Genomic DNA, 27,343 nt, shown 5'->3' on the forward strand with positions numbered 1-27,343 from the left:
TGCCCCATCCTGGTTGCAAAAACAAAAAATGCCACCCTTTTTTTCAGAAAAAAAATACCAAGTTTGCCAATCGTTCACCCTAAATCTTGATTCACGATCATACACGCTGCAGCCGTCTATTCCAAACGTACTTGCCACCACCTGTGATAAGGGGTCTAAGGTTATTCCCAAAGATTTCAAAAGTTCGTGTTCAAAGTCTGTAGGTTTATTGCTATAACTCGCAGTGCAGCTGTAGCCGATGGGTCCTGGTAAACATTGACTTGCAGAGTCACATACGAAGCAACATCATGGAGATCGGTGCAGGGAGACTGTTGTGGGAGTGCCTTGTGGCCCTAGCGGTCATCGTGCCGACTCTGATTGTCGGAGCCATCTCAGTGCTGGTCCTGTATCTCGTCTATCAGCACAGGAGATTTGCTAACATACCTAGCCCACCGAGGAAAGAGTAAGTCATAAGTGGACCAAAACAATGGATCACTATTTTTTAACATTGTTTTATCATCATGAATCCGAGCTTTTTCCGGAATTGCAATGAAATGGGGTAAACGGAAATTACCTATACTGAACTTTAAAAAAAAGAAGTGCGAGTGCACAATAAGCTCCGGTGAAAAATACGATGCCGATTGCACAATATGGAACACAATACTTTTGGTCAGTTTTTGGCGACATTTCCTCCTTCTGTGTCCAACCTCTACACATAATGGCACCCTCCTTGTTCGAGGAAGATGTTATACAGCGCTAGTGCGAGTGTACATTACACAATAAACGCTGGCCGTGTTGATAAAAGTCTTACATGAGAGGCTTGCATGCAATCGATCAAACGATAATTATCAGCAACCCCTAAGCTGGTAGTGAATAGGTAGTGGCAATTTGTACTCCTTAGGAGGATAGAAACAAGTGCAAATGCACAATATTAAGCTCTGGCCGCGTTGCAAGAAATCTTGCGAACAGTCTTTCATGAAACCGATGAAAATGATCCCTGCCAGAGCTAAAAACAAAAATTGAATTCAATCACAATGATCCCTGCCATGCAGAGCTTAAAAATGCGACGGCGATGACACATGTGAAACAGAGGCAGAGACGGACAGACCGACTATCGTTTTTGGGGTTCCATTCACAATTCCTTAAATAATGTGAAATACTATTTCTCCCCATTTCCAATAACTAAATAATAGGTTTGGCTCCTTGGGTTTTCAATTGCAGCTTCTTCACTGGACATGCCAGACTGGTAATGGAAACGATCAATAAAGGCTCATCATTTTCAGACTTCGTTGTGGAGCAGTGAGTATTCTTATAGCACAGATTCCCACTCTGATCAATCTTTGTGCATTTTGAGAGCAAGAACATAAAGATATTTTTCCTTTGTAGGGGGGGGGGGGGGGCGGGGCGGGTGGGGGAGTGGGCAAAGGATACAGAACATACGTAAAAAGGCAGTGAACGAAGCACCACCGTGACTGCAGTTGCGCACCCAGGATTTGGCTTTGGGGGCTCCATTTTCTTTTCTTTTTTTTTGTTCAAACAATGTTGCCCAAAAAGGTTTTTTTTTAGCGGGGGACTATATTGACGTTGGTGGTGCCACTTAAACCCCTATTATACTACTCAAAAATAGGCCACATTACACATCAACAAGGTCAAATCGTGAGACAAAAAAAAATACGAAAAAATACAAAAAAAAAACAGTCTCCCCCCCCCCCTTGGGTGCGCCACTGCACCACCGTTCATCGACTGGTATGTGAAATATGCCCCACGAATTTAAAAATATATATCGAATTTTCATTGAATAAAAGCATTTCGTTTACCCCTCATGACTGACCCTAGAATTGAAAAAAAAAACCTAAATAATAAAAAAATATATACTTAAAAGAAAATAAAAACAAAGATACAAGATCCGAAAAAAATTATTAGGTTTCATATTTGGACAAAATTGCCACAAAAACAGGTGCCAAGATAAAAGTGCGTACACCTTGTTGACAATTAGTATCTTTGTGTGCTTTGTGGCTGACCTATCTATACAAACGGTTAACCTCTGTCAAAAATATACTCATCAGTCCAAAAATAGTATTTATGACTATAAATAGTATGTTTGCTTCTGATAAGGAATATCATTACAGCATATTCATTATATTGTTGTTACAAAACCTTCCTCGTATGTACTGCACCCACATATTTCCCCGCACCTTAGGTTTACATTTTGGCAAAGTGATCATTGCAGTTGTAGATTCAATCCGGATATAAAGTAAATTTCATACACAAACGAGTTGTGTGTCTCTTTACACTGGTTGGAGAAATTGGGAAATTGGCTATTAATTAAATAATTATTAATATTTTATTTGGCTTCTGATTACAACCCTTCGAACAAGGACGTTGATTCAAGGGCGGATCCAGAACACAATTTTTTTGGGGGGGGCGAAAAAAAATTTTGGTCCCCCCCCCCCAAAAAAAAGTGGGTCCAAAAATTACGGCGTGAGGTTCGGGGCCCGCTTAAGGGCCCCTAAATTTTTTTTGGATTCTAGATGCTCTGTGGTGCGATCTGAGGCAATTTCTGACCACTGTAACCAATGTCTTTTTTGAGGAAAAGATGGTGGTGTACTCATTGCCTGCCTTTATTGAGACGTCACATTAAAAAAAATGGTTTCGGTTTTTTTTTTGGGGGGGGGGCATGGCCCCCTTTGGCCCTCCCCCCGGATTCGCCCTTGCGTTGATTAAAGGGGGAACCGCCAACATAGATCTGAAAAGCTTAGTCGGTGGAGCACCGGAACAGCAATCTGAAGGTCGCACGTCCAACCCTGCTCATGTTATTATAATAATGTTTCCCTTTGTGGTTTTAAAGGGCTTTTTATTTACTTCCAACCATACCAAGCTAATTCCCGACACTTACTCTCGTGTTAATGTTCTGGTATCCCTTTAGGCATTTCACAGTTCGATTTTCTGCACAAACTTATGAACCTACACACCCAATCCTATTTTGAAACTTGGGTTTACGAGTTTGGTATTGTCTGCCTTTACTGGAACGCTTACATGCTAGAGCGCCCATTGCACATGGGCTCTGCAAAGCTCTGGCTACGTCACTGAAGATGAGTGCATTGTTGGAAATACTCAAGCGAGCTAAGGGTACATCCCAGTAAATAGGCCACCAATCAGTCCGCCGAGTTCACGAATAAAAGTTATACACTTAAGTTATTCTATAGGGTTCTGTGAGCCATGGAATTGGGGAAATGAAGACATATGGCACTGTACCTCTGGCCTGGACTGGAGCTTCCAATTCTGAGCATTTTGGATGCAATTGGGTCCGAAAGTGGCGCTATTTAGCCATGCTGTGGCGAGACCCTTTTCAAAATGGCTGCTTTTCCAGTTTGGGAAACATTGTTTGTTTAAGGAACGGTCTTTTATGGGTGAGAATTTCTCCAAAAAGTCATCTGTCACCCCACCAACAATTGACAAGAATATGAAAGATTATAAGATGGAATTTTGCGTCGGGGTGATATAAATCAAATAAGGTTTTTTGCCCTTCACCGACGTTTTTTAAACACTGTTTATTCAGTGTGTTACCTCCCGAGTGAAAGTTGGAAAAAAATATGAAAGATGACATGTTGATTATCATTTTTCTCTGCAGCCTTAAGTTTTGGGTATTTTAAAAAGAATCGTGAATTATGGGCATTTATTACGGGTGTATGGGATTTTTTTTATACTTGGGTGCACCCTTAAGGAACGCCCCATTATAGTGGTGGAAAGCCACCCCCTGCAGTAATCACAAAAAGTGGGCAACTCGGATGGGTCTACTCAATCACTGAATGTTATGCACTCAGTACAAAAACCGACTAACGGACGAACGGATCGTGATGACAACCGAGGTAGCCTGTAAAAAGATGACGAAAATATAATAATGGTACTGGTAGTGCCAAATTATTAATACCAAGAACGAAAGCCGTGTATTTTATTTTGCCTTTTTTATGCCTCTCACAGGATGAGAATCTACGGCAGCATATTTCATCTCTTCATGTTCACCAAACCCTCTATCATCTGTCTGGATCCTAGCTGTACTAAGGTAGTTCAAATAATGTACGAATTAGCCCTTTTGGTCTTAATTACCAATTGATTGGATTTCTTAAAGACTCAAAATCTTCAGACAAAAGAGAAACTCATCAATGACTACTAGTGTCTGTTTTTAAAAAAGCTGCTTCTGCATAACCGAAGGGTTGTTTAAAGAATGAGAAATGGCCGCTGAATGATATCTGTTTATAAAATTAGTTGTGCTTACTCATTGGTGAATATAGATCAACACTTGATACCATCTACTTTGCTTTTTGATAAGAGTCTAAAGTTTGCCACTTCTGCTATTTATATTAATCAATATTCAAAGGTCAGTGCAGAAATGGGGAAAATGTCAAACGTTCTATCGCAACCTGCAGAGACTGACCTGTATATAAGTCATCTACAGCTGTAGATGAATTCATCGTGGTTAGGAGCAAGCAAACACAATCGAATAATAAAAGGAAATTTGGAACAAGAATTAGAAAAAAAAGGTTTGGTAGAATATTTGCCGTTTATGGGGAGTCCTGTTTGAATGGAACTTTTCCCGATTACATTGAACCGAATTTTGTAAGAAAACTAGTTAAAGAAATGTGATTATTTTATCAATAGCTCTCGGAAAGCACTGCCACTGACATAAATAACATCCTGGTGGGGTGAAATGGGCTTATAATTTTTTTTTAAAACTATTTCTACATGTATTAAAAACATACGCAGACTAATAGGTAACATTGTCAATATTTGGATGTCGATATGCGAAAAAGGTACTCTAAGATCTGGGGAAAGGTTTATCCACTTGTATAGGTGTAGTGTAGTGTAGTGTTGTTTTCATTTAAGTTTGTTATTATTTACGCCATTGCATATTTTTGTTATATATTTTCTATCAGCAAATCCTGCATTCTACGACTCATTTCAAACCACCAGCCGAGGTGCAGTTTTTCTGGAATGTGTACGGTCAGCGATACCTACACCACGGGCTTCTCACCGAGTCTAACGTCACCAAACACATGAAGCGAAGGGCGCTCTTTGATCCCGCTTTCCACAGAAAGTAAGATAGATTCAGCTCTTCAAATGTTGGACGGAAATTGTTCAGCAAGCTGTTAGTTTTAGCTGTTTCGGAGTGCATACTCCGAAACTTCTCTTGTTTTGGTTAAAAAAGAATAAAAATCCTCTTCTTTTCCGTTTTCTTTTTTGCATTTTGCTGAGGCCTTTATTTAGAGAAGTAAAGTCCGGTTCAGTTGTACTTGGTGTTATAGTTTGATATATATGAATTCATGATATTAAGTGCCATCATGAGGAATCATTTTGTCTCCACATGTTACAGAGCCATTTCGAGAATAGACGAAACAGCTTGTGTTCGTACGAGAACACATTTCCAGTTTCATTATTTTTAATTCACCTGGATAAAAAAAAAGTCAGAAAGGGCTTTCACTAAAAAACGAATTAGGTCGGAGTATGATCCATTCCTGAAAAAATATACAACTGAATATCTCTTTTTATGTTAAAAGAAAAACATTAACAAGGAAAGTTACCGACTACGTACTTGTTGGTTACTTATAAAAGTGACTACAAGTGCAATCTCAAACAATAGATGGAATTTGAGTACGGTCTACTGCCAATCAAAAAGAAGTAACGTAAACAATACCAGCGTCACTGCTATATGCTTTGTTGTCCAACCTTATAAACATCGGGCGCAACAATAATATATGACAATTGATATTGTAAAGTTTTGTTTATAACACTTATAATATCAAGAGTGTCCGACAAATGGAAGCTTTAAACCTTGGCTACAAGTGCCGGCTCTTTTTTTCTTCGTATCTAGATACCTGAAGAATTTGATCTCATCTTTCAACAAAAGCGCCAATGTACTTATTGACAAGCTGGCTAAGGTTGCAGACGGAAAGACCGAGGTTCTCATGTTGGACGAGTTCAACAAATTTACCCTCGATGTCCTCGCAAAGGTATGGGTATATATAGGGTCTACTCTAATAGTGTTCGCCTGTTTGGTAACTGAAGAAAGTTTTATAGCTTTCTTAATAAGTTATAATATTGAACAGTTTCACATGGTGTTTGCATGGTGTTTGCATGTACTGTTTATCTTTTAGGCCTGGCGCTCTGGAAATAAACTAAAATGTCTTATGTAAAAATTATGTGTGACATTTTGTGCGTATTTACTAATACTAGTGTTAATAATAAGATGTATTTGAAACAAAAAATATGAAAAAAATTATATATACATAAAAAAAGTTAATGACTCCTGATTTCTAAGAAGAGATCAGTTGCATTTAACGGAAGTGTTCTTTCGGAAGAGTATATGAGTACCGCATGACGAAAAAGCATGTAACTGCTCTAAATCGGAGCTAATGGAGGAAATTCTTTGAATCCACTTTGCTGATTCATAGAATTAATTACATACCTGCAGGTGGCATTCGGTTTGGATCTTCTGGAGGACAAAGGGTTCAACAAGGCCATTTGCAAATCACTGGTTGGAGTTGAGATTTGCTTCTACAAGCCATGGATTCAGGTAGTAATTAATCTACCAAAGTATATATGTGGGGTTGTAAATAAAAGAAATCAGCAATGTCCGAATTGTCTGCTCTCTCGTTTTGGATTATAATGATGTTGTGCAAAAAGAATGGGGACATTTCTTCGTTATTGTTTACTTGCAGTGGAGTCCCTTGGCCTCCGATCGCAAGTTCAGGCAGGAGTGTCGTGAGAGTGTCCGACTGATCCGCGAGACGGGACGCCAGTGCGTTCAGGATCGGATCGACGCCAAGAAGAGAGGAGAGCCAATCCCCAACGACATACTGACCTATATTCTGCAGCAGTCAGACGACTTGCAAGGGGACGAGGACTTCAATATGGAAAACATGCTGGATGAATTCTGCACGTTCTTCATTGCTGGTAAGTTTCCACACTTGCCCGTGAAGTGTGGAAACTTACTTGCCCGTGAAGAATTTCTGGTGTTTTCGAATCCATGGCTTCTCATGCGGCTGTGGCTCTAGGTGATTCAGGCCCCTGATCATTTGGACCCCGGCTCGATAGACACCCTTGTATAAATGATTCAGGAACATACAAAACAACACGAGAGGGAAAAACTCTACTTTCCTATCATTAGTTAATTTGACATTGAAGGTTTCAAAATGATACTGGAGGTATAGACGGAGACGGCTCCGGAATGCGGCCGATGTTTACAAAATATACCCGAGTTTCTTGTTTATGATATAAACGTGCACGTGCACTGTATTTGTATAAGCCAATGGAGAAAGGATGAAAGACCATGAAGAATCGTGGTTTTTTTCTGACATTCGAGAAAAAAAACTCAAAGAACTATTGATCTGACAATCTAGCCCTTATGTTGGTCTGCCTTAGCTAGCCAGCTCGCTAACAAAAACAACCTGGGGGGGGGGGGGCGTCCCGGAGTCGTGTCCTTTGTCCGCAATTGATTTGAGCTAATTTACTATTACAGGTCAAGAAACTACGGCTAATCTGATGGCGTTTATGCTGGTCGAACTGGGACACCATCCCGATGTGATGCACAGGTAATTTCACAAGTTCTAATTTCAGATATGAATGAAATCACTTGGAGTATAATATAGTGTTATCACTGTGACCTCTCTGTATTGACCATACTGGATTTTCGGAGTCTGTTGAAGTCCAGTCTCTCGAAAAGATATTAAGGTCATAAAAGTTAAGTTCACCACACTGAGGATCAAGGGCGGATCTAGAACACATTTTTTTTGGGGGGGGGGGCAGAAAAATGTTGGTCCCCATCAACAAGTGGGTCAAAAATATTACGGCGTGGGCTTCTGGGCCCTTGAAAAAAATTGGATTCTAGATATTCTGTGGTGCGATCTGAGTCAATTTCTGACCAACTTAACCTCATTTTTGGAAGGAAAAGATGGTGGTGTACGTAGTGACTTTGTTTTTGGTGTTTTTTCGTTCTGTCCTTGCTAAGGATCTACACCGGCAGTAACCATTCTGGGTTTGTGTTCAGATGTCAAAAATGTGGACTTCTTTTGAAAATGGGCCCGGAAAATTACTTAGTCAGAAAAAAAACAATAAGGGGGGGGGGGTCTTTATCATTACAGGTTTGACATGTTTGTGCTTTCAATCCCTCGATACGTCATTATTTACAATGATTGCACATAATTAATTTGCACATTGAAATAATGTTGTGTATCATGAATATTCCAGATTGCAAACAGAGGCCAAAGCTGTTCTTGGAGATAGTGACTATGTCAAGTTCGAAGACCTCGGGAAACTGGAGTATATGATGTTGGTGAGAATTTGAGATTAATTTTGTATTTTAATTGATGGAACAATGCACCACGTTTACCGACCCCACATAAGTCCTACACCGGCACCACCAGAGGAACAGAAGGTTTAGTGGAAAGGACATTATTTATTCTAATTAGAGGAATACAGAAATTTTGAATAGGTCTCCTGCTCACATAATTCGGTGTTTGTAACCTCCGATAAAATATCAAACACAAATTGTGACATGTAATTGAAGGATTGCCCCTTGGACCTATTTATTTTCGTGTAGCACTATTTTTCTGTGGTTCCCTGTGTAGGTAATCAAGGAAACTTTGAGACTGTGGCCGCCCGTAATTGGGACGAGTCGTCAATTGGCCCACGAGGAGACACTGCTTGGCTACAAGATACCTGCTGGCACCCCTGTATGGGTACGTATTGATCAGTCACTCGTCTGGGAGATCAGGTTGGCGCAGTGGTAATTAATGTCCCTGCTTCTCCGTGACCCAGGTTCGAATCCCAACTACGGGATTAGTTTCTCAGTCCCTACTTTATTTCATGGATTAACGAGGTGTATCATCCTACCTCTAATACTTGACAATTCTTCGTTTAATGTCTTCAAGCTTGCAAGCTCTAGTTCCTGTGCATCTTGAAAAACTCTTGTTTTTTAACACGACATTTTGTTAAAATATAAACAATACATGTAAAAAAAAATATTCGTAATTTTCGATCCACTTATCAGTTAACAATTCAGAAAATGAGCCTTTTCAAAACCCTACAACGACTTTCGACCCCAATATTTGGATTATCTCTGGTACCTTGAAACACTATATGAACAAAGTATTTTAATTAAGATGTCGAAACTTGTTTGAATTCTTTTTGAAGCTCAATACTTACACCATGGGAAGAAATGAAAAGTACTTTCCCGATCATCTCGACTTCAATCCTGACCGATTTATCGATACTGGGGAGGACAGGTGAGTTATGGCACAGTTCGGCTTTTGCAGAATCGAAAACGAACCGCGAAAACCGAATTCTAAATAGAAATCTTGGGCCTATTGAGGGTTAATATACAAATTGTGTGTCAGGCTGTTTCCCAACTCCTTCTGGCTTTCGTCTGTAGCGCGTGGAGTCGTTTCGAAAATATAACTAACTCGAAAAATATGGATGCAATTTCTGCAAACTGCTGACTGACTGGATTGACCAGAAATATACAAAAAAATGAAAAAAAAAATTGAAGGGGCCGCTGTTCATGATAAAGATGTGCATCTTATGTATACTTACACCGGCCCTTAACCTTACATCAAAACGGCGCATTTAACGCTTTCGTACTTTTTCCTGCCTTTTTTTTGGTACTATTGAATACATTTCGGTTGTTGGGAAGTTCGAAACATGCCTTAGAATCCACCTTTTTTTGTTTCTCACCAACCGATGTCAAGGAAAATCAATCGCGCATTTTCTTTTAATGTGGAAATGCTTCATCATGTTCATGATGTGACGATCTTGTTGCCTTTTACTTTCTGTGTTTCATTTCTTTTCGATTTTAATATGCATCAACTGTTTTTTTTAAATTTATTTCAACAGCTTGTTGACTCAAGTTTGTATCTGATGAACCGCATCATCGATTTTCCTTGAAATCGGTTGAGTTTTTGACATGCCTTTATTTGAACATGAATAATTTCAAACCCCTTTTAAAAATCAAAGCAATACTTTTTAGATATAAAGTTAAGATTCAAAGCTTTAAAACGATATAAAACAAATAAGTCGGTACGTGTTTCCGTGGCGACGCCAGAGCCTCGCAAAAAGAATGTTGCGGGTATGTTGGTAGCCGGCGTGTACAATTCTGCACTTATTGTGTTTTTAGCTGCAGGTTATACACGTCTAACACGAAATCTTCCGTGAATTGTTGTAGAATTGCGAACATTTGCAGGGGCGGATCCAGGAATTTTCGCAATGGGGAGGGGGGGATTTCATCGGCAAAAAAAATCTAACATGTTGACACGTTTTTTTTCTCCGGACACATGGCCTCCCTAAAATCAAAAAGCGGGAAGAGGGGGAGAGGGGTTCGTACCATACATGCAATGGGGGCGCTGTTCAAATCCGACGATTATTTACACTATATCACAGGGGGATACCGGAGCAGGGTGAAGGTCGCATTTTTTCCCATGAATTTCTATGGAAAAAAATCGTTTGACAGAGCTGGGGGGGAGGGAGGCGCCTGATTTCTAAAGTTCTCTTCATGAGATAAAGAGCAGGATATTCCTACGACAAGAATTAAGATGAACTTAATTCTGCAATACTTCTAGAGTGAAATAAAGATTTGACAGCAACTTGTGTGTCTTATCATATTATGGCCAGCGCATTTTAGTCGAGTTGAACAGAATGTAATGCTAACAAAGAAGATGTTTAAAATGTGTTGAATTGGGTTTGTCGTGTTTGTTTGATTGTGCAGGCACCTTTTCACTCACTTCCCTTTCTCAATGGGTATAAGGTCCTGCATCGGCCAACAGTTTGCGTTGGTGAGTATAATAATGTTATACCAGTGTATTACCCATTTGATGTCAAGATGTTCTACACCTCTGATGTCCCGTGGGTTACCCCCCCCCCCCCAGCCCCACCACACATCTCCTTATCCGTCTGACTGTTCTGCGCTGATTTGTCACTGGGTGATGCTTTATCAGTGTCCCGTTGACACGTAATTCCACGGGAATTACATTTTCAGCTTCTTCTTTTTTCCAAATCCTACAATGATTGTTTTATTCCAAACTTCAAGTTCAGGCGGGATAATTTCACAAGGTATTTGGTACAAGTGTTTTGTCTCTTTTTAGCCTTTTTATATATGGGTAGGTTCGTGTCCGGGTGATTATATGTGCCTTTTAACATGTTCAAGGTAAACTAAATCCTCACATTTTTGAAGGTGTTTATGATGCCAAAAGTGAAGTTTTTTTTATTTCCTCGCATATCCTAATTGGGCGCCTTTTTATGAAGCTTGAATTGGATATCCATAACCCCAGTGTTGTTTCCTTATCCATACTGCAGTCAAATACCCAATCACACCCGCTACCAAGCGACCCTACACCCTCACAAAACTGTCGATGCATTTCGCCAAACCACGTGGGCCTAAATTCCACACCAACCGTATCTCAGAGCACGTCCGCAGCTTTCAAATATATGGGCATATATAAACCTTGCCATCCAGTGCATGGTTGACATTTTTGCCAACCCGAAGTTGCCAAACTATCAAATGTTTACATTGCAAACGCTTCTGTGGATTGTTGGAAATCCCAAATCAACACACGCTACCAAAGCCGTAATAAAAGATCTCTTTCTTACATCACAAGGGTGTTAATGTTTGCTTAATCTGTTGCCAACCGCGGCCTAAAAAATATGCCCTTGTGGTAGGCCGTACGAAATGGCGCTAAATATTTACAAAGGAAAGAAAAGCCTAAGAGGTTTCGCCTACAACAAGACCATAGTTTGAAGTTAACCAGCCCGTTCTTGTTTATCTGACGCACAGATTGAGGCACGACTGATCATGAGCCGACTGCTGCAGACGTTCAACTTTCGTCTGGTTCCCGGCCAACCTAGGGGCGATGTCCTGCAGGAGATTCTGATCAAACCCAAAGGACGCTGCAAGAACTACATCACTCTCGCCGAATAAGTTGACATTTAGGGTAGGTCCGTGATTAAGAGAAGCAAATCTCATGTCATCAGTAATTATTGTGACAGTCAACGAAGCTTGCTGTACGCAAGCGCAATAGACAATGTACATGTTTATAGTTGATTTCCGTTAAAAAAATATTTTTGTTTCAGAAGAATGGCATTGTCACGTTTCAGTCAATGAATACAATTCACAAGCACCAGGCCCCACCCGTGTGACGTAATATTTTCAAAGAAATAGGAATGCGTTTGTGACAGTTTCCTTGAATAGCTTGTGACTTGACTTGAGACTGGATAGTGACTGACTTGACAATACTACGAATGCAGGATATTTGCATTATAGACCGTATCACACCTGTTACCGTAGTGAATGCTGTGGTCACGTGATGTCGACTTCGCCTTATCTAGTCTGCTAGGCACGTATATCTTTTGAAATATAGGTGGTAAAAAATTGTTGACATTATCTGTGTGGGCAAAGTGACAGGAGAAAGATGCCTATTGCCTATATACGGGCATACGTCTTATATGACATGGCCTATACCAGGGGAAAAAAATAACGAGACAGGTGGATTCAAGCGAGGATTTCCCCTATTGATGTATTTTTCTCAAATTGAATGGTCTGCGTACGAGGCGGGAGATATAAACGGCGTACTAAGTGGCTTCATTAAGTAATCGTTTAGTGACAATTTGAACCAAAAATGTAAAAATAATGTTAATATTATTTTTCATTATCAATATTGCATATCAGCAATAATCATCACATCTTTTAATGAACGATGCAGCAGCAGATGTAAAAAAAAAAATGCATTTTCTCCCATTATTTTGTAAATGTGTAAACACCGTCAAAACAAGAATGTTTACTGATCTTCAAAGAACGCGTCATAATTCTTGAAAATTTCCCGTACAGCGTAACAGTTCTTGCTTTTGCGTATTAAAGTAGTTACTCCAATTTCAAACAGTTAAGGCCTTCTTTAATCGAAAAAAGATAAAAGTTGTTTTTACACAAATCCACATGGAAATTAAAGGCCAAGATACATTGTAATTAGATTAGTAACTGTGAGGGTAACTTCGTGTAAAACATTGAAGTTTCCACATTAGTTTGAGACAATTTGTACATCAGTGTCTTAACCCAAATGGGGTCATCAAACTAATTTCACACTTAAAAACAAATTTCTCAATCACCTTTTTCTGTTTTGAGTACACGTATTTCTAAAAATTCACATCAATTTACCTTTTGCAGTGGCAGTGCTTTTGGGCCAGTTGCACCCAAAAATCCTGTACATAATCCAATGACACTGGGCGTTTTAAAGAATTCTTCGTAATCACCCATAAGTATTTGCTTTCAGATTTCGTTTGTGGCAATTAAAATCTGGCTGGATATGGGCCTTTTCTATATACGATGGACCAGGATTTATGTGTTATACATGTAGACTACTCGGAAAATAACGTTACTCCTATTTTTAAGAGTATTGCTGTTCTACTCCATTTAATGATCACCTGTACAGTTTTGTTGTGAAATTGAAGTAACAAACATAATAAAGATCAGTTTGTTTATGGAAATAAATGGCGTGAATACTTTACAATCCTCGTTTATTTTGTTTAATAATAATTATCCCTCCATAGAATTAAATTGAGATGACAACCTGTACGTATTTCATTACAATCAAATGTTATGTATTTTAATAAATTCCCTTACATTGCTTTCAAACTATAATGCTTTTCGTTAGAACATAAGTGACAACTATGATTGAGACGTTGTTGAGATATTTTTAAAACGATATCAGTAATGGGGTTAAGGAAACTATAAGACGGAGTTTGTTGTAATACGCTTTATAAAAAAAGTTATTTACAAAGCAACAAGGAGTGTTTTCACGGAATTATGAATTCCCTTCTCAAGCTATGACACATGATCAGTTAATGTCTTCCTGAAGTTATAAGCTTCATTTGTAATTAATTCATGAATGAAGAGAAATTAAAATATAAAACTCTGATTGATTGCCTTACAAAGGAGTGTTTGCATTGATATTTTTACGCTGATGAAGGCTTTCCCATAATCAGAAATGTGTTTCGATTTTCGTCAGAATTTGTTTTTAAATATCCGACTTCATTATAGTGTTACATTTTTGTTCGCTTCAAATTTCTTACGACTTTGGTATTATCACCACCCTCAGAATCCCGAAATTTATTTTGTTCTACAACTAGCTTTTGTCACTCACTATACTAAAGCACGGTATATCTCAAGTGATTAAAGGATTATATCAAGTAATTTAAGGGGTTTTTAATGAGGTTTTTTGTTTGACGACAATTTGGAGTGATGTGGTATAGAAGTTGACAGGTTCCCCTTATATGCGATTTTTCCCTTTAATGTAAACAAGTCCTATACAAAATGAAACAATTTCACATTTTCTGATCGCTTTTCCATTGACAGTTATATGTATAGGCCAATCCGGGCACGCTATCAATTCCCTCACAAAGGCCCCCTCAAATGGCGATAGCACTGTGTATGGCTATTGTCTAGATAATCCGACGCCAGACAGTTGCTTTGTGCAATAGGCTAGCGTGCACAATGGTTTCGCCATTGAAGGGGGCTCGTGAGATTATAAAGTGAATACCTGCCCGGATTCGTCGATACATGTACATGCCTTGTGATAAGTAAATAAACTTGGTTGAAGAAGAAACAATATGTTTGTGTAGCCGAGGTGGACCGGAAAGTGTCAGCTTAGACCACTTAATACTCAGCAATAAGTAAGTCGGCCGGTCATCATGTCAGTCACTCAGTGACTCAGTTATTCCGAAGACAAAAGGCTAGATCATCGGGCCCAGCAAACATGATAGCATGCCAGAATTTTTTTTAATGTTGGACAGGTGTAAGGTAATTCATGCATCGGTCTCGGAGCTGGAGCGACACGTGCTGAACGATGTCCCCACGGGGCTGACCAGGACACAGCTTGAACTCGAACTTGTGAAGCAGTCTGGCCATGATCAATCGAGCTTCAATCTAAAAAAAAAAATGGAAGAGGAGGCAACAATATTTATTTTATCTCATGAGCAAAATTGTCTTGTCATGGAAGTATAGGCTTGGTGCTACTCGTCCATAACACTAATAAAATCAAATCAATGCACTCACTTTTCCTTTTCACGAAATGAAGCTATCGCTATTTTCGTCTGTGAAGATCTACAGTCAATTTCTTTGTTCAACTTTAGAATTAAGATTAAGAGTGGGGCATCTGGACCAGTATAGCAAATCAATTTAGCTTACCAGTGCAAATGGCTGTCCCAGACACGAGCGAGTACCCATGGAAAACGGAAAGTAAGCGTACAGCGGTCTGAAAAAGAAACGAATGAAGTACAGTGACCAAAGCGTTGAAATAACAACTCCTTTGGTAAAGCCATTTCACATGGTGTATCTTCCAAGAGTTTTTAGGGCATTTCTTTCTCGGATTTGGTTTTGGAGTTGAAGACTTGAATAAATTTGAACATTTAACTTTTGTAGGAAGTAGATATGCAAGTACACCGAGGATAAATCGCTTTAGTGAGGAAGTGTTGGCTCGGAAGGCAGCCGGTGATGAGCGTAAGGTCTCTACGTTTTCGAACAGTAAACTCTGTCCGCCTCCTCAAGACGAACCGAGTTAACGGTTCGAAGCATCCGCAGACATTACTCTCACCACCGGCTGCCTTCAGAGCCGAACACTTCCTCACAAAAGCGATCTGTCCATTGTATACCGGCAAACAAACTTCCCTACTTATCGCAGCACCATACAAAGCTTCAAAGAACACTTATTTGTCTTTTGGACTTATCAATTGAATTGAATAATTAACTCACCTGTCCTCACTTCCGGATTTGTGGAACCGGTCAGGATCGAACACGAGCGGGTTCTTGAAGTGTGACTCCATCCGTCCCATTGCGTAGGTATTCAGCTATAAAATACAATATAGTTAACAGAATAGAAATACTTCAATTCAACAATAGAAAAATTGCATCTGAATGCATGCCCACTATAATGGGCTACCGGTTATGGAATCCCCATTTACATTTATTTGAGTTCCACGGTTTTCGTGATCAGGTTTTTTATGATAATATTGTCCCCTAATTTTTGGAGAGATAAGTTGGATTTGCGTGGGTTTTGCTCCATTAGTTGGACCTATCGTAAAAGGGTATTCCATGATTAATATAATTATGCTGTAGTGGGTTTTTAATTTTTCTGTTTATATCTTTGTAGGCCTAATTCCTTTTACAATGAGAAAATTGTAAAAAAAAATGTCTTTACCCAAACAACTGTTCCCGCTGGGATTTTCAATCCTTGCACGGTGACATCAGACGCCATCAAGCGGTTGGTTCCAAAAGCTGGCGGCCACAAACGAAGCGTCTCCTTGATCACCTGCATGGTTGAGTTGGAGGAGTTTGGATTATGTCGATGAAGTGTGAAAAAATGCCCCCCAAAAAAATGTCTGAAGCTCTTCTATATACCGGGACACGCCCTACAAATTTTGCACTGGTCTTAAACTTCTCGTTCATCATTGGGTTAAACAAACATTGCTAACTTCAGGCAAGCCTTTCCCAAAATAAGGTAATAATGATACTCGACTAAACCAATTAATGAGTTTCTTTCATGCCAGTTGTCGGGTGAAATTGTACTAAAAAAATAATCATCAAATCTTCCAACATGCCCACTGATTCCGAACCGATGTATGGACAACGGTTCTCTGTTGCTCAGTCCAGCAAGAGTTGGTGGTACGGTCCGTTGATGTTTTGATCTGTATGTTTTATTTCAAATGTGTACCTACCTGCGACAAGTATTCAAACTTTGCCAGATCCGCATACTCGACGAAGTCTCGATCCCCGAGAACTGCGTTTACTTCAGTCACCACTCTGAGGTCAAGCACAAAATATCGTAGAGAGCTTTTTCTTCAATTACACTTCTTATGTAAAAGTATAAGCTTCTGCAACGCTTACCTTTTAAAAGGCATATAGGATCATTTGCATTTATCCCAAAAGTAACCTAGCGAATTGTTATCAAAAAGTTTACTTGGATGAAGGACCGTGCGGGTACTTCACACCCTGTGAAATTATTCCGTCTGGTTTGTTGTCATTTCGAGGAAATCCAGAAGTGTAGGTGATTTCTAACGATCATCAGTCATTTCACTTATTTTGGAATAAAGAGTGTTGGTTTTCACCTTGCATGGTTTTTCACCTCGAAAGTGTAATGTCCCCTAAGCTGAAACTTCAACAGGTTAGATTTTAAAAATTTTCTTTGGATTGTGAGTGGTGTTATAATTGGAAACACCGAAATGCATGAAAATCATTGGATTAGATGACTTGAAAAGGATGATTTGGTGCGCGCCAACTGCAAGTTCATGGACCATCCTTGTGGGGAAAAAATCCTGTTTGCAAATCATTTGAGATAAGCCTATGTTGTATTCAGGAGCTGAAGCATGCGGGCAATGAAAAACAAGCAGTAACAGCTTGTACTTAATCTGGTCAGCAACAGGAGACTGCACAATTGGTGTGGTATGGGCTCTAAAGGTAGCCAGAGTCACATTACGAGCAGCAGAATTTTGGAGTCTTATAGACGAGCATGTTGGTTACGGGGTGCTGATACAGCAGCGTGTCGTTTGACTAAAAGACATTTTGATTTGAACTCCTCCTCCTCTTAAAGGAGGAGGCGAACAATCTGAGTGACGAAACAGTTGATGATTTTGAGAAGGCTATCGTTGAAGCTCCAATGATAAGAAAATAAGGTTTGATACCCACCTGTGCATGATTTCAGGGTGGTGTCCTAGCTCATGTAACATAAAAGCCATCAAGTTAGATGTTGTCTCTTGCCCTAATAAAGTCAATGGTAAAAAAACAATTCGATTATTCACTGTCATCGTTAAAGATTTCGATAAAAATCGAGAGAAGTTTGCGGGGCACAAAAAAATAATGTCTCAGCATCACCAGTCTACCAAAATGTCCATCAATGTTTATGGTCTGTGAATGGTTTGAAATTTTTTTGCTTCACACATAAATTCTCACTATATTTTCTACTTCGCAGCACGGGAAAATGAGTCCTGATTCCCACCTTATCACAATAAGTTGTTCAAATTTAAATGACATTTTGTTGTGATCATAATCACAAGTAATTTCACGTAAATCGAGACTTGATATGAAAATAGGTGTGCCCATGCAACCATAAACATGAAAACAATGCGTTTGTGTTATACTGTCGATTTCTTTTAAGAGCATTGTTACGAATGTTATATTTATATGTGACCAGCTAAAACAAATCCATTGCCTAACATTTCTGTCTCAGTGATAATTAACGACAAACGATACAATAATTGCAATCGATTGATGCAAAAAAAAACGACAGCTGAGAATGAACGCGTTGGGTATGCGCGTATTCTGGAATACTGACCGGCCAGGAAGAAAGTGACAAACTCATCCAGCATTTCCTCCATCTTGAAGTCAGCATCCGCCTGCAGGTCGTTGGATGCATCCAAGATGTAAGTTAAGATGTCGTTGGGGAGTTTCTCGCCTCTCTTCTTGGCTTCCAATCTCCCCTGGACACACTTGCGTCCTGTCTCGCGAAGATGATGGATGGAATCCCGTACTTTTTGCTTAAACTGGCGATGGGAGGGCAGGAAGCTGTACTGTTGAGTAGAATTGAAAGATAAAACATCCTGTATACAGATATGTTTTCCATTAGACCAAAGTGACAATTTTGAGTTGAGCACCGTTTCATGAACACAGTCAAAAGGGAATATACAACATTTGCTTTTGCTGTAATTGGACGGATATGAGGGGTTAGTATAATTATATAGACCAGCGTTGGAAATTGATACAAAAATACTACTTTTTTGAAAATGACAGCACAGTACACCAGGTGCCATGATTACAAGGGTGCTTTAGACTTTCGTTCATCAACAGTTCAGAAAGGAATCTCGTTTTTGTGTTTGTTTGTTTGTTTGTTTTTATGTTTGCAAATTTTGTATACATGTATTCTCTTTAAGACACGGAATAGCTTTCACTGGTTGGATATCTAACTAGAGATCAAGTCGCAACGTGAAACTTCTCCGTTCGGTTTGTTTATTTGACTGAAGTAAAGCCAATGTGTGATAGCCATTGCAGCCAATAAATGTCTTGCACGGTTTTACTGTTTTAAAGTCAATTCTGATTACATATTCTGTAAGAGCGTTCGCTACTCAAAAAAATATTTATTTTTCTCAATGTGCCCGTCGTACCCGGTGGTTCCTTGTCCAAGAGAATGTTTTTTTTGTACTGAATGGCTCAGTTTACTAGAGAAAGTTTCATTAAAATGAGAGTGTCTACGCAGTTCAAGTCCTTAATCAGTTTAAACCGAAACTTACCTTTATCCAGGGCTGAAGAAAAGACGCGTGGACGCCTTCTAGGGACGTCTTAACGGCTGTCGTGAACGGAAACTTGCTGTCGGCAGTTTTGTCGAGATGTAATCCAAAAGCAACCTATAAATGAATACAAACAGACAAACGAACTAACTTGTTATTCAATTTTAATAGTAACAGATATATAGCTTAACACTGCCACATCAGATTGTGCAGTTGTGCTCGTATGAAAAAAAAGTAAAGAAACAACGTTGCGAGAGGTTTGCTGCAAATTCTATACCATTCTACTCATTGAGATTTTGCCATACCAAAATAAGCATTTGCCTTTAACTCGCATCGTTTTTCAATTCAAAACAGGAAAAACAAATGCCTTGGCACAGTGCTTATTCTTAACTTCATCCTTTAAACATAATTTTATGTTAACTCAAGTTCCAGAAATAAAAAGGCCAATACTGAGGTTGATACCTTTGCGATGACATCCAATGTGACTTGGTTGAGCTCATCTAGCATGTACACCGTCGTCTTGCCATCATCCTTCTCAGCCAGCTTGTTAATCAGAATGTCGGTACTCTCGTTGAAAGAACCCATCAGGTTCATCAGATAACTGAGGAGGAAAAGGGATTTCCTATGAGTTTTAGAGGAGTTGTGGTAACATACTTGGAGGGATAGGTTCTATAAATGGAAAATGCACCTGGCTGGGAAATGGGCAAGATTCGCGATAAACACTTTGATAGACCAGCCAGTGGGTACATTTCAATACATTACCATTGATCTTGTTTTGTTCTGCTGTATAGGCCTAAAGGAATTTAATTAAAGAAACGATGTGTGTTCTTCCGAGCACCATCAAATTAATGCTCCAATCCCTAATCACAATGCAGTGAACAATACGTTTTCAATTAATTTGGAACAGGACAGTTTGTTATGCAACTATGTGCGTGTGCACATCAAAATAAGAGGTTAAGTAACGACAAAGAATCGTGCTTGTTCCGATTTACAATACAAAGACGAGATCCCGCCCCCTGTGCAGGGACTCAGTGGCGTAGCCACCGGGGGGGGGGGGGGGGGGGGGGGGGGCCGTGGGGGCGACCGCCCCCCCCATGAAACCTTGTCGCCCCCCCCCCCCCCCCACTGAGATTTTGAGTTTCTAAATAAATTATCATTGATCTAAATCTAAATAGTTGCTAATTCCACATGATGACCACTGAGAAACGACCCTTCGACGGCGACCGCGGACCAGTAAGCTGACAACCGGCGTGACATAGCGCATAATGATTAACTAAAATGCGTATTAACACCCACTGCACTGCTCGCTCACACCACGGAACACGTATTATAGACAGGTGGTCCGTGGGTCACACAGTTTTCAATCAGCGATATCACGCGAATCGGCCACGCACAAACTTTTTCCTCCATTCATTAGCTAAATAATAATAATAGACCAATTAAAATTCCTTGAAATCAGTGGCGTAGCGACAGCCCCCCCCCCCCCCCCCCCCACTGAGATTCTGAGTTTCTAAAAAAAATATCATTGATCTACATGACGCCATGGGCGTCAATCCTGGGGGGACAGGGGGACTGGTCCCCCCCCCCCCACTTTTGAAGGGTGGGGGACACAATATCAAATGTCCCCCCCCCCCAGATTTTTGAACTCGTGTCTCATTTACAGGGCCCTATTATGTACTACAATGTATCTTTGCTTAGAAAATATTGGTTAGCGGGCCCCGAACCCCACCGCCTATAGCTCAGAATTATGGTAGCTGATTCAATGACTCCAACCTCGAAACAATGTTCAAAAAAAATTTCGTATGCCTTTAGCTGAGAAACTTCGAAATTATGTTTAAATTATTATCTTTGTGCTAAGATAATTATTGGTTAAAGTGGTAAGAATTGCCTCAGATCACACGACAGAGTATCGAGAATCCAATTTTTTCGGGCCCTTAAGCGGGCCCCGAACCCCACGCCTATAGCTCAGAATACCGATAGCTGATTCAATGACTCCAACATCGAAAACGATGTTCAAATAATTATCTTTGCTAAGAAAATATTAGTTAAAGCATGGAGGAAAGTGGTAGAAATTGCTTCAGATCACATCACAGAACATCTAGAATCCATGTCCTTTATTGATGAGGGCATGTGCAGTTGGCCTACCGAACCTGCTCATGTCGAATCAGGAATCGAAAAAGTTACAAAATTATAAAAACGTGCAAAAATTACAGTTTTTTTCCCTCCCAGACCCATGGTAACAAGTATTCTACTTTCAAAAAAGAATGCATATGAGAAGAGGTCAGAGTACACATACCACATTTAGATGTTGTTGTATGTTTGTTTTGTTTTTTTTTTTTTTGCTGATTTACCTTCGATGGAAAGCAGGACTGAAGAGCGCTCTCCTCTTGAGATATTTTGGAATGTCTGTTTCCGTCAACAGACCGTGGTAAAGGAATCTCTGGCCGAAGACATACCAAGGTACTGGCCTCCTCTGGGGGTTGGTGTGTGTCGTAGAGTGCATTACTTCCTGTCCAGGAATGAAATATAGCATGGGTTTTTCTTTGCACAGATATTTCTTAATTTAGGTTGATCGTTGGTAATATATTTCGTAGAAAGTTGACAGATGTATTCAAGATGTTTAAAACTGATCAATATTGTTTGGAATTTTTAGTCAATGTTCTTTAATTTAATGATAAACTCTATTTGATTTTCTTCACTTGACTAAAACTTATTCATCTCACACTTTATGCACTGCCATACTCCTTTGCCCCCCCCCCCAGTGTCATCCCTCCATTATCAACCCCCCCCCCGCCCCCTTTCCTTTCTGCCCCTTCCTTCCCCTTTGATCTTCACCCACTGTCACACTCTTTTGGTCCATCCCCTGTTTAATTCCTCTTTTGTGTTTCTCCTTCCTCCCTTGCCCGCGTGTTTGTTTCTTGGACCACTGTCATTTGCCTTAGAAGCAGGTCTTGTTTATAACGAAACATCAGGCCAGCTATTAAACGTAACGTTGTTCATTTGTCTAAAGCTTTTCTATTTCTCCTAACTTTGCAGATTTTCTAATAAGCCATTTGCAAGCCCTTCTAGCCACGCAAATAGGTCAGGGAAGTTTTTATCTCATAATTATTGACTTTGGCGTTATAGACCACGGTACTATGTCCAAAGTACCTTTCAAATCACCATTTTTTCATAACATCACAAAATTTACAATTATCTTTTTAAGATCGATTAGGATAAGAGGACGATTTGTGTCTCTCTTAAAAAAGGTCGGAAATGTCGATCTCTAACATTTTTTTTTCAAATAAAAGCAGTTTTGAAGAAAAAACATCACTCAAAAATGACTGATAAACAAACCTTTAAGAAGTTGGGCTCCAGAACCACTACCACAGTTTATGGAACATAAAAAGATGGTAGACTTGTCCGTATGCTCTCATTCTGGAGGACACAAAAGAGACATTGGCGCAGAAATGGTGCATTTCAGACTAGGTGTACACGTGTTTGCCTACGTGTTCGCACATGTAGCAGCAACACAATCCACCATATCCTGATTTTCTACATTATCAAATGATTTTTTTACTTTATATAGCTTGGCTGATATTTTCGGAAGAAAACTTAAGGGACGACATTGTGGTGTCATGTCGGTGACAAATTGACATCTTATGCCACAACTATTTATGAATCTATTGTCAGTTTTATATACACAAGATACCAGAAACACTGAGTTTAGATCCAATTGAAATTTATATCTTATCGTCCAAGTTAAACTGAACTTGTATGCAAACTAGCAACCCCCAAAAAGAGAAACAATATAAAAGAACAGTGACTTTCCGGATGGATACGAGATTATGCGTTTGTCTTAAAATCTTCCCTTAACTTTTTTTAAAAATTGACTTTGAGTGACTGTCACGTCTTTTATTGGTAACAGACGGGTCTATCCGTGTTACAGTTCGATTTTTTATTACAATTTCTCAGCGAGATAAAAGGGAAGTTCTCAAGACTTACTGGTCCGTTAGATATTCTGCCAGCGAGGAGCCGGTGTTGATACGGTCAATCATCTGCCTGACATGGCCGGTAAAGAAGCTGTGAACAATAATTTGCGAAGGCAACATTAAGCTTTCAGTTAAAAGAAGCGCATCTTGGTGCATGCGTGGTTTTTGTTCATTTGTTTTTCATTTATTCATATTTATATTGTATACATTTTGTGAAAGATCTATTTAATTATTGTGTAGACATTTCGGCATGGGTGGGCAGGCCTTAGGGCTACAGTGTTTAAGTGCACTTTTGCTTACCCTGGCCGGTTTGGAATGTTTTATTGTCCTTGTTTTCTGTCCCTCTATGATGTATCTCCTCTCTCCTGTCAAACTGTCCACCCTCCCTTCCTTTCCCCCTCTCCCCCCCCCCCCCCTTCCTTCTCGCATCCTTCAGTCCCATCTGTCTTGTCTGGTAATACTTTTTTAATTTTCAGTTTTTGTTTACTTTATGATATATATTTGCTTTGTCATTGTACTTTTGTTCATTTGTTGGCCGAATAAATAATAATAGTAATAATTATAAAAATCAGTCAATTGACTGATCGTTGGAAATCACCTAACATTTCTTGATTTCTTCTAAAAGACAGCAAGCCAGACGGAATCATTTCACGGGGTGTTTGAAATCAGTACCATATTTTATCCAAATACGTTTTTGATCTTTATTCGCAATGTATACTCGTGGGATAAATGCAATTGATAATGCCTTTAATTGAAAATAGCTAATGGTAGGACGGTGTGTGGGAGGAATATCTTTTCACTTCGTAAAAGCAGTGGTGAAACGGTACACCAAAACAACTGCCCAAATCCCATCCTCTCCATATCTTCAAAATGTTGCAATTAAACTTGATATTTTCATCGTCAGTTGTACATACTGTTTCACCATTAATTGGATTTTTATCATCCTGCCACCATAGTAAATGCACAAAAAGATGGGACAGTACGTGTGATGATGTTTTCTTGCCTCGATGCACGAAATGCATCTTATTACCTCGTTAGGTAAATAGTTTTAGGTGTTGACTGTCCATCATATGTCGAACAGGGGCATAAATCCCGGGCGATGGGGGTATCTATCCCCCACACTCTTTGAGCGGGGGGGGGGGGGCTACTGGAACATCCCACAGTTTTGTGGGTTTAATATTTTGTGGATTGAGAGGTTGTTTTCAAACTTCCCAACAACAACGATGTATTCGATAGTACTTTACTAATAATGTACATGGTACAAATAGTAAGGGGAGAAAAAGTACAAGTTATAGCTTTATATTCGCCGGTTTGATGTAAGGTTAAGGGGCGTAAGTATAATGTACATCTATATCATGAACAGCGGCTCCTATTGTCATGCTGTTTCCAGTACCCCCCCCCCCCCCCCGCCCCGCAGTTCAAATGTCCACGGACAGGCAATGTTTGATTGTAGTCATCCCCCATCCCCCACCCCAAAGTTCCCTGCACAATACGCCACTGATGTTATCGAACACAGAATAAGAACAAAACATGAGGTGGTTTGTATATTTTTTATACTCAGCTCTGCCTGTTAGCATGCACTTACTCGCTTCGTGGTGGACCCGGGAAGTGTGCAAACCGTTTGTGTTGGTAGAATAGATACAACACAAACCCCACAAATCCTACCAGGAAAATGGCTGGCACAAGAGCAGCCAAGAACACTGTGATTCTATACAGTATTGAAGCCTCCGCCATTTTGTTGAATTGGAATACTGGAGTTGAATGCAGCAAAGTTCGACTGTGTTGTACTTCTGCTATATTAATACCCAATGGTGCACCCCAACCTGCAAGTGGCAATGGAGGTCAACTCCTACAAAAGTCCCTTGACATTTTCAGGTCAGCTAGCTGAGATTGCATGTCCATAGGTTACATTTTTATCTAGTACCTATTTGTGCATCGATCGCTCACGGGCTTTTATTGACTCTCATTTCCAACAGATGTGCCTTATAAGGCATTGTCGCTTATTTTTGATATAGATATGAGATATTTTTGGCTTATACAAAGCTACCGCTAAAGATTTCGTTTGTGGCAATTAAAATCTGGCTGGAAATTGGCCTTTTCTATATAAGATGGACCAGGATTGTGTAGGCTACTCGGAAAAAATGTAATCCTATTTTTAAGAGTATATTGCTGTTCTACTCCAATCTAATGATCACCTGTACAGTTTTGTTATGAAATTGAAGTAACAAACATAATAAAGTTCATTTTGTTTATAAAAAATAAATGGCGTTAATACTTTACAATACTAGCTCGTTTTAGAAGAAAAAAAAGCTATTTACAAAGCAACAAATAGTGTGTTTACGGTAAAATATGAATTCACTTGAGCCTTTGTTCCCTTCTCAATGAAGATAGCTAATACACATGATCAGTTAATGTCTTAATAATTCATGAAAGAAGAGAAATGAAAATAAAAAACTCTGATTTATTGCCTTAGAAAGGAGTGTTTGCATTGATATACGCTGATGAAGGCTTCCCCTTACTAAGAAATGTGTTTAAATTTTCGTCAGAAAATTACATTTTAAATATCCGATTTCATTCAGTGTGACATATTTTTGTTCGCTTCAAAATTTCTTACGACTTTGGTATTATCACCACCCTCAGAATCCCGAAACAATGTTATTTTGTTCTGCAAGTAGCTTTTGTCACTCACTTTACCAAAGCACGGTATATCTCAAGTGATTAGAGGATTATATCAAGTAATTTTATGTTTTTATGAGGTTTTTTGTTTGAGGAAAATTTGGAGTGATTGGGTATAGAAGTTGAAAGGTCCCCCTAAATGCTTTTTCTCCCTATAATGTAAACAAGTCCTATACCAAATGAAACAATTTCACATTTTCTGAACGCTTTTCCATTGACAGTTATATGTACAGGCCAATCCGGGCACACTATCAATTCCCTCACAAAGACCCATTGTCTAGATAATCCGACGCGAGACAGTTGCTTTGTGCAATAGGCTAGTGTGCACAATGGTTTCTCCATTGAAGGGGGCCTCGTGAGATTATAAAGTGAATACCTGCCCGGATTCGTCGATACATATACATGCCTTGTGATAAGTAAATAAACTTGGTTGGAGAAGAAACAATAGGCTTGCGTAGCCGAGTTGGACCGGAAAGTGTCAGCTTAGACCACTTAATACTAATTAGCAATAAGTTAATTAATGTGTTCGCTGCGACATTGGAGTTTCGTTTATCACAAAGTATAGTGGAAGGGTATCAGACTATTATGTTTACAGCGTGTATTACACTTTCTGTCTGACACCCTTCGCTCGTACCCCCGCCCTGCAAACAGGACGCTGGGATACTCTGATGAATCCACGCTCTGATTGGTTGGATTTTGCGTGACCAGTGACCTGCGCGTGATCAAGGTCATGACTCTGCAAGGTTTGAAACGGCCGTTAAGACTGATTCATTACTCTTTTATTCCAGTTTAGAGATGTTTTTTTCTCGTTGAAAAGCGTAATAATGTTGGAAATTCTGTAAAACTTATCTGTGTTGTTAATTTACAATTCCTGTCACTCGCTCAGGCTCCGTTTCGATTCACGAACGGTCGGATTACATTATGCGACGCTAAAATTTTGTCCACATGGTCCGCAATGACACAGATATCACATCCAGTATGGAATGTGCGCAATTTTATGGGAAGTTTTCGGATAGCATTTGCGCACATTGTCTAACTGCGGTCTTGAACAGCTGCAGCCAGATGCTTTATACATAGGTCATAGGCCACTTCCTTCACAAGATTCTGTGAAGCTCATCAGAGTATCCCAGCGTCCTGTTTGCAGGGCGGGGGTTAGGTATAACCCCGCTGCGCTGTATGTATTCGATATTAAGACATGAGGAGACCGTTCATAATGACAAAGAAGGTTTCTCTGCGCTCGCTTGACGCCAGGTCCCGTACACGGACGAGCACGTGGTCCATGCAGTAGTCTTTCACAAGTTGTAGACTTTTTGTGAATAGACGTGAACACAGGCGCGGTTCTAGAACCAATTTTTTTTTTTGGGGGGGGGGCTAGCAGGGTGGATCCAGAATTTTTTTCAGGGAGG

General features: G+C 39.7%; 1 protein-coding gene and 1 pseudogene across 1 annotated transcript; one reads left to right on the forward strand and one right to left on the reverse strand.

The window, feature by feature from the left end:
* Positions 1–216: 216 nt before the first annotated feature.
* On the forward strand, positions 217–14,621 carry LOC119741773 (cholesterol 24-hydroxylase-like). Its single transcript, XM_038217669.1, has 13 exons — positions 217–442; positions 1,201–1,278; positions 3,961–4,042; positions 4,914–5,074; positions 5,849–5,987; positions 6,449–6,550; positions 6,696–6,930; positions 7,496–7,568; positions 8,224–8,308; positions 8,604–8,714; positions 9,169–9,260; positions 10,736–10,802; positions 11,801–14,621. Exons 1-13 carry the CDS (start codon positions 288–290, stop codon positions 11,942–11,944), a joined length of 1,524 nt encoding a protein of 507 aa, XP_038073597.1. The 5' UTR covers positions 217–287; the 3' UTR covers positions 11,945–14,621.
* LOC119741775 lies at positions 12,893–26,570 on the reverse strand (annotated as a pseudogene).
* Positions 26,571–27,343: the final 773 nt, after the last annotated feature.

The sequence above is a fragment of the Patiria miniata genome, unplaced genomic scaffold (assembly GCF_015706575.1).
Source record: "Patiria miniata isolate m_02_andy unplaced genomic scaffold, ASM1570657v1 HiC_scaffold_5, whole genome shotgun sequence".
Classification (NCBI taxonomy): domain Eukaryota; kingdom Metazoa; phylum Echinodermata; class Asteroidea; order Valvatida; family Asterinidae; genus Patiria; species Patiria miniata.